This window comes from Cheilinus undulatus, linkage group 13 (assembly GCF_018320785.1).
Source record: "Cheilinus undulatus linkage group 13, ASM1832078v1, whole genome shotgun sequence".
Lineage (NCBI taxonomy): Eukaryota > Metazoa > Chordata > Actinopteri > Labriformes > Labridae > Cheilinus > Cheilinus undulatus.
The window spans coordinates 29,624,295-29,632,528 of NC_054877.1; the positions used below are offsets into that span (position 1 = coordinate 29,624,295).

Below are 8,234 nucleotides of genomic sequence, written 5' to 3' on the forward strand. Positions count from 1 at the left end.
AGAGAGTGTGATGTCACTTTCTATGACAATGCCCCACAAAGGGTTAAGGTAGTGTTCCACCTCCTCAAGCAGAATACATCCAACCTTATTACTTTGTAAATACTGATACAGAGCTGATAAAGTTAGCTTAATCTTAGGCCAGTTTTTCATGTTGTCCTCCCATTACTTGAAGGCAGAGAAGTCATCACATTATCCCATTTGAAGAGTAACAGTTCAAACATTTGAATCCCTGGATTTCTCCAGTAATTGTCTCAGTACTTTGAAAAACACATACTGCATATTCTGTGACAGCAGGCACCAGCAATCACATCCAGAATTCAGGTACAGCTTCACCAGGACTAGGAGTAAGGTGGATACTTGTATTTTTCATACCTGTGACTTTTTGTACATTTTCAATATCAAATACTTACGAGTGACGAACTTGACTGTTAACAGCAAAGAAGAATGGGATTTTGGGTAAAAAAAATTACAACATATGAATATGTACAAGACATAATTTCAAGAGCTTTAATGAGAAGTAGGCATCCTAGAAATTATGAAACAATTTTTTAAAAAGACATTTTTTTTGCATTGAAAAGTTACTGATACACCGATCTAATTCATCATAAGCTAAGCATATGGAGAGCTGGGCTCACTGTCAAATAGAAAAGGTTGAACATTTTGTCGGTTACCGTGAATGCTTACATCATACTTGTGGAAAAAATATTTGTCTTGTACAATCAGAGAGATATTTTTACTTCAAAGAAAAAAACAGTACATTGGACAGTAATTTCATGTACAGTAATTATGGGATGTGGACATAAAGGTCTGTTACCACATAAATGGTTAACAGTATGTTCTGTTCTGAGGAACCATATAAACTCATCTTTCACAAAATCAGCCAAAAAACAGGAACATCCACAAAGAATTGAAAGAGCTCTTCTACAATATAATGTCAATTAAACAAAATCACGTAAGGTAAAATACGTGACTCCGGAAATATTCACCCCTCTAAAATGACGGACCTCATTCAAAAGAGGTTCAGTCACTTAGTGTTAGTAGTCTCACAAACAGTGAAATGGGGATCACCTGAATGCAGTGAATGTGCCTCAAGTGATTGTTGTATAAAGACACCTATGTCTGGAAGTTCCTGTCACTGGTTAATCAGTATTCCTGGCTACCATTACACCATGAAGTTAAAAGAACACTCCATGCAACTCAGAGAAAATGTTGTTGAAAAGTATCAGGGGATGGATTTAAAACAATATTTCAAAGTTATGTAACACCACCCAGAGTTCAGTTAAATCCATCACGAAGAAATGGAAACAACATGGTACATGAGTAAATCTGCCTTAATCAGGCCGTCCTCACAGGTTGAGAAACGGTGCAAGAAAGAGACTATTGAGAGAGTACACCAACACACCTATGAGACTACTATGAAGGAGTTACAAGCTTCAGTAGTTGAGATAGGAGAGACTCTTCATACCACAACTGTTATGCAGATTCTTCACCAGTCAAAGCAATGATAAAGCCACAGTTGGAGAAAACTAACATTAAATCTGGACTAGAGATCACCAAAGCGTGTGGGAGACTCCATGGTCAAGGGGAAGAAAGTTCTTTGGTCTGATGAGATCAAAATGGTATTCTTTTGGCCATCAGACCAAAGACACCATGTTTGGAGGACACCGAACTGCACGTCACTACAAACACACCATTTCCACTGAGAAGCACGGTGCTGGCATCATCATCATCAGACTGTCATAAATGTTTCTGCTGTGACAAAGTCATTTGGAGGACACATAACTTTACAAGAAAAGATATTTTTTATTGCACATTAGATATTTTTTGGATTTCACTTAATGTTAACTTTTTCCAATGTGTCCAGTCAGGTCATTGCAGAATATAGGAGCTTTGACATTTTCTTTATTTTAAGCATCGAAACAATATTGAGCAGCCTTATAGCCTGTGACTCCAAATCTATCATTTTAAGGGATGCTCTTGCAGGATCCTTGTCTGCATCCCCATTGCCCTTTGTCTTTTAAGTACTGTTAAATCAAGGGAACTGATGAAAATAAAAGAAGACACCTTTAAGTGTCTTGAAAAGCTGTCTGCACAGCTTTGGTGGTGCTCTCCAAACATATCAGCAAGTCCATCCATCTCACTATCAACAAAACAAAAGAGAATCTGTCGATAAATTAAAGCTTATTTAAAGTGAAATGTTCTTACATGCATTTGGTGCCAGACAGAGAAACATAGAGACTAATTTGCTCTAATTTTAAAACATATCCTGGTAGAGCATTTTTAAGGGTCTCTTAAAAGTACAATATGCTGAATTTTTAAGCCGCCGTTTTAACAAAAACTGCACTACATAACTTGTATTTACTACAAACTTAACCACTGTTTTTGTGTCATTGATGAATTTAATATAGCAAGGGAGAAAAGTGGTTAAAATGGCCCTCCTGGTTTGCACTGTGAGCTGCTCACAAAGCATTTTGGCATGATCTGCAGTCTAGGAAGGCATCTTTTAACAGCTTTTCTCCCTTTTTATGTGAAATCCATAAATGAAAAGACTGGTTTATTACTTACAAAATATAACTTATGAAGCAAGAAGTGAGCAGCTGATGTGGACAGAGCTGAGCATTGTCTCAATACTCATCATCTTTTGTTGTTTTTTGCTTTGACTGAGGGCCCCCTAGCAGAGAAATTTACTTTCTGTTCATGTAAATAAGGTCATTTTATTAAAGTGGTGATGCATTGCTCGTTGAAAAATTCTAAAGACCTTGCAAGTACTGTATATGGAAAATAAGTCACAGGCTGTCCGAGTCATACAAGTCTAGACCGTTGAAGTCTAGTTGAAGTTCAATGGGCACACAGCTGGCCATGGAGCTGCATTTTAAAAGTACTAGCAGTGACCTTTGAAAAATGCAAATCCAAACCATCCATCTCTCTCTTTCTTCTTATATCTCTCCCTTCCTGGCTCCCTCACAAAGAGTGAAAGTGGTTTCAAATTTAATTCATCATCTCTCTGATGTGCATCATTTCCCATGCATGCTAGCAGAGCCTACAGAAACCTTTCTGAAAGTACCTTCATGTGTAATTTATCCTCACATCACATGCAGGAGTGTTCGAAGTGATATATGAATGTAACATCATAGAAATTAAATTAGGCAGCTACATCAAAGAGCAGGGAAAATGGAAATAGCAAACACTAAATAAATGTATGACGACAGAATGACTTCAAATGTAAAAATGATCTACAGCACAAATTTAGTTTAAATTTAGCTCAGATCTGATCAGCCAATGGCAGAAACCAATGCATTAAGACATCTAGACATGGTCAAGACAATGAGCTGAAGTTTATAGTCGGCATCAGAATGGGGAAGAAAAGAAAGCGATGTTGAACATGCCGATGTGTCTGGTGGTCTGGCAGGTTTCACGCTATTTACACCATTCTCTGTAAACCATAGCGATGGTTAAAGTGAAAATCCCAGGGGATCAGCAGTTTGTCAAATACTCATGTTCAACACCCTGTTCAAACCCCCCCCCCCCCCCCCCCGTATTTTCATCTGTGTATTTAAAATCACTTTAAGTGTTATTAATACAAATATTTTACATCAATGTTAATTTTATAACTTGACTTCTTAAATAAGTTCAAAGACATTAACTGCTCTGACTAAAGGTAAAGACTACAAAGTACTTTTTATTGACTAAAACTGGACTAAAACGTGTGATGTAAAATAACTAAAGTGTGACCTAAACTAAAGAACATTTTCAAAATAAGGACTGCTTTTAAAAAAGCTGCCAAAATAAACACTGTTATAGACGTAAAGATCAAAATGTTATGAATGGAGCTTCATCCTGCACCACATCTGCTGCAGCCATCACTGTAGTGTGAGTGCATGCTGTGTTCTCAGTCAGCGCGCCCTCTAGCGGTAGCAGAGAGCGTCCTCGTGTATAAAAGCCTCAGCATCAGGACGCGGTCAGCATCATTCACAGAAACGACGTGGCTGCACTGTCATTCACCTTAGCCCGAACGAGACTCCTGCCTCTGTGTCTCATCTTTTATCGATATTTTGAACATTAAAATGTTTACATTTAAGTTGAAAAAAAAAAAAAATCCTCAGGAAAAAACCGCAACTCTGATGTCTCGCTCTGACTTTGAAGATTAAGTCTCGCACGCGGACGATGGGGATCTTCAGAAGCGCCCGCGCGCACTCACACACAGGAAGTTAACCGAAAGAAAACAAGGGGGAATCTGCAGATTGTTAAAAAGAAGAAGAAGAAAGTCACCTTTCCTCTGCAGAAGAACCATGCAGGACAACAGCAGCGCCTCCAGGGCTCTGACCGCGCTGAGTGAGTGTGGAGAAGATGATGAAGGAGACATCTTCAAACTTGTCAGTCCTACTGAAGCAACCTCCAGCCTTGCTGCTTTTAACCTCTCACTCAACTGCTGGTTGCACCTCCTCTCCAAGGAGTCCTCCATGGATTTGCATGGAGACAGCGCAAATCTGGCAGTAAGTTTGGGTTTTTTTTCTCAGAAATTAAAAGCTTTTTTTTTTTCAAGACAACAGTGTTGCATTATTTAATCTGATACATACTGAAAACGTGCCTGGGGCCCTGAAATGAACTCGAAACAAACCTTTACCGTGTGCTCTTTCACAGGTGCGAGTCCTCATTGCATTGGTCTACTTGGTGGTCTGTGTGCTGGGACTTGTGGGTAATCTCCTGGCCCTCTTCCTGCTTCACTCCCGCCGTCGGGGTCACCACCACCACTCCTCTATCGACTGCTTCGTCATGAGCCTGGCGCTGACTGACCTCCAGTTTGTCCTCACCCTGCCTTTCTGGGCTGTGGACACGGTGCTGGACTTTCGCTGGCCCTTCGGTCGAGTCATGTGCAAGATTGTGAGCTCCGTCACCACCATGAACATGTACGCCAGCGTCTTCTTCCTCACTGCTATGAGCGTGACCCGATACCGCTCTCTGGTGACCTCTCTGAGGATGGACAGTCCAAGGATTTCTCTCGCTCGAGCCAAATGGGCCAGTTTTGGGATATGGGTGGTGTCACTGGTGGCTACGCTGCCTCATGCTTTCTACTCCACTACAGTGCAGGTTGGTTCAGTTCATACATTTATTTTCTTAAAGCTCCTGTGAGGAACCTCTAGTCTCTGTCTATGAGCAGAGGGGCACTTCTTTTCTCTTTACTGTTTTCTTGAATATGTAAATTTTATTACTCAGAGAATTTTTATAATGGAAATGTATAAAAAGGGTCTTTTACCACTGTTAAACGGCTTGTTTGACACCTACCCTGCAGCAGAGGTGTCGAGTTTAAAAATCAACTATTTAGCATAAACCGGTCATGTCGCTGATTGTCTTGTTTGCTTTAAAGGGTCATACAGAAGCACTGGTACTAGTTTAGTTCTGTTTCATAACCAGTAAAAAAGTCATCACAGAAGCTTTAAAGTCAAGCTTTGTTGGGTGTGACTTTTCTTCCTACTCATTCAGTTCATGTTGTGGTCTCAGGTATCCACAGATGACGAGTTGTGCCTAGTGCGGTTCTCTGACTCAGACTCCAGCCACTGGGATCCTCAGGTCCTGCTTGGACTCTATCAAACACAGAAAGTACTCCTGGGATTTGTAGTGCCCTTGATCATCATCTCAGTGTGCTACCTCCTCCTCCTGAGGTTCATCTTGAGCCGGCGTGTCGTCGGGAGTATCATCAGCGAGAGCGTCACGGAGAGGTCAGAGTGTGAGAGAGGACGGCACCGCCGACGCTCTAAAGTCACCCGCTCCGTCACTATCGTAGTCTTGTCCTTTTTCATCTGCTGGCTGCCCAATCAGGCGCTCACCTTGTGGGGGGTGCTCATCAAATTTGACCTGGTGCCCTTCAGTAAAGCTTTCTACAACACCCAAGCTTATGCTTTCCCTCTGACTGTCTGTTTGGCTCACGCTAACAGCTGTCTCAACCCTGTGCTGTACTGCCTGGTCCGCAGGGAGCACAGAGCCGGACTGAAGGAGCTCCTGCTGAGAGTGTCGCGCTCCGTTCAAAATGTCTTTACACTGGCCCTGAGAGGGAGGAGGGTGGAAGAGGCACCACCCAGCCTGGTCATGGTTCATTAAAATGTCTGTATATGATTAATTTTGTAGGAGAAAAAGTATGACATTTATTGGCTCTCCTGCTGAGAGCTGAGCTAGAAGATTTATACAAACTTAATGTTTATATATGTAAATATGAAGCTCCTGGTTAAAGCAGACACATAAATGGGGATAAAAAGTTAGCCTGGCTTGGTCCAAAGCACTTAAACATTCCTACCATCGTCTATAGAGGGAACACAACTTATTTATTGTTTATTTTTTTCAAAGAATATAAAAAATTTAAATTGAAATAACTAATTTCAGCCTTTTCTTGACTCGGCTCTGTGATTTTGTGTGGGTCTCTGATTGTAAATAGGCAGCTATTTAAATCTTATAAGGATTAAAATGACATAAAAGATGTTAAGTGTGCATTTGGAGCTCTGCCATGAACCAACATTTGGCTAACTACTTTCTTTGCATAGTTAAGTTGGCGAGCTGTTTAGCATTCAAACCATAGGCTGTATATTAAGACGGACAGAGAAACAGCTGCCTAGGAGTGAAGACGAAAGATTTAGAGCTCAGTATGGATCGAAAACCCTGCCTTCTCCATGTTAACAGATGTGATATGGGTCAAACTGTTAAGATACACATCGATACTATTTTCAAGTCTGTTGTGATAGTTATTGTCATGATAACTTTTTCTTAAGTGTTTGTTTTTCTGAACACTTTTGTTTAACCCTTAGAGCTCACATGGCACGGATCCATGCTGCATGCACACCCCTTGTAAATTGCTTGGTAACCTAAGTCCATAAGTCGTAAACACTAACTTCTTTTTTTTTTTCCTGTGAAAGCTCTGTGTTGTGCCTTTCTCAATATGTTCTCTATGTATTCGTAGCTCTAAAAAAACATTTTCTCTTTCCTTTTTTTTTAAGGTTTATTTTGGGCATTTATGTGCCTTTATTTGGTAGAGGAGGATAGTGGATAGAGTCAGAAACAGGGACAAAAGCAGGGGAGAGACATGTGATAAAGAGCGTCAGGCCAGATTCGATCACACTTTAACCACTTGGCCCCTAACAGAACATTCTTTAGTGAGCCCAGAACTGACTTCCCAGGGTCTCTGAGGACATCGTTGTCATATACAACAAGAAGTGACACAGTTTAGGAAAATGTTAATAACTTTTGAATCATAAGTCATAGACACTCTTTAATTCCTCTTAAAGCTGACCATTTTGCCGTTCATTTGCTATGAGATACCAGATTAGTGGATTACAGCAGTGATGGTGAGAGAAAGCACAATAAAAAGCAACTAGTGTCATTAAACCTTTCCAATTATCTGAGTATCTGCTTCAGACTGATGCAAGAATCAATTCTTTCTGTGGACTGTACCAACCTGAGGGATCTTGGAAGTTTTATCTATAAGGTAAATGTGTGCTGTGGCTAATGGAAGGACTCCAAATGGCGTTACATTTTGGCTACAGTGGAAGGGGCCTGACATGAATTGTCCATATAAATATACAGTCAGTGGTTCAAAAAAGAAAGTGGTATGAAATCTCAGCTGTTAGCAAGAAAGAACATATACCTGTGTCCTTAATAATCAAGCAATTCTTCTAAACCTTAAAGAGTTGCTCAGTTATTTGATTTGTATGCCATTTCTTCCTCACAAACATTTAAGCCAATTCACTTTTTTGTGGATTAAGCATTTAAACTCCAGTTTGGCACTTTTGGGGGAAAATTCATCCCTCCAGTGAACAGCCTTAGTTAATTTTGTTTTGTTTTGTATACTTGAAGGCAAAATATGGAGCGGGGTGTGGCTGCAGACTGCAGCTCTCAGCCACCCCTCTTGCAGACCACTACTTTGAAACTCCAACTCTGTCAGGAGTCACAATTTACCATTACAAGATTTGAGAATTTTTCATTTTAAATTTAACTGAATTCATAAACAAAATCTGGCAGTTACAGTCATTAGGTAACTGCATTGCAAACATAACAGAATAAGCTATATTTCATGAATAAAACAAAAAAGTTTTGATGTCCAATCTAGGATTCAATTATGTATAGAAATAGTTAGATGAACGGTGGCTTGCTTAAGCTTTGTTAGCTTTAGCTGAGCTAACATAGCTTCACTAGCTACATAGTTAATGTACTATGGAAGCCGAAGTAGCTAAGTTAGCTATATTTAAAGC

At 40.1% G+C, this 8,234-nt stretch overlaps 1 protein-coding gene across 1 annotated transcript; it reads left to right on the forward strand.

Annotated features, from left to right (window-relative positions):
* The first annotated feature begins 4,012 nt into the window (after nt 1–4,012).
* On the forward strand, nt 4,013–6,347 carry LOC121520422 (relaxin-3 receptor 1-like). The gene is made up of 3 exons (XM_041803857.1): nt 4,013–4,493; nt 4,642–5,088; nt 5,500–6,347. The coding sequence occupies exons 1-3, from the start codon at nt 4,290–4,292 to the stop codon at nt 6,094–6,096; spliced, it is 1,248 nt and encodes a 415-aa protein (XP_041659791.1). The 5' UTR covers nt 4,013–4,289; the 3' UTR covers nt 6,097–6,347.
* Nucleotides 6,348–8,234: the final 1,887 nt, after the last annotated feature.

Bases quoted from the DNA above. Each gene is read 5' to 3' on its own strand.
- LOC121520422 (XM_041803857.1), top strand. From the start codon at position 4,290: ATGCAGGACAACAGCAGCGCCTCCAGGGCTCTGACCGCGCTGAGTGAG. The intron at 4,494-4,641 runs GTAAGTTTGGGT...GCTCTTTCACAG, and splicing joins GAGACAGCGCAAATCTGGCA to GTGCGAGTCCTCATTGCATT. The intron at 5,089-5,499 runs GTTGGTTCAGTT...TTGTGGTCTCAG, and splicing joins TCTACTCCACTACAGTGCAG to GTATCCACAGATGACGAGTT.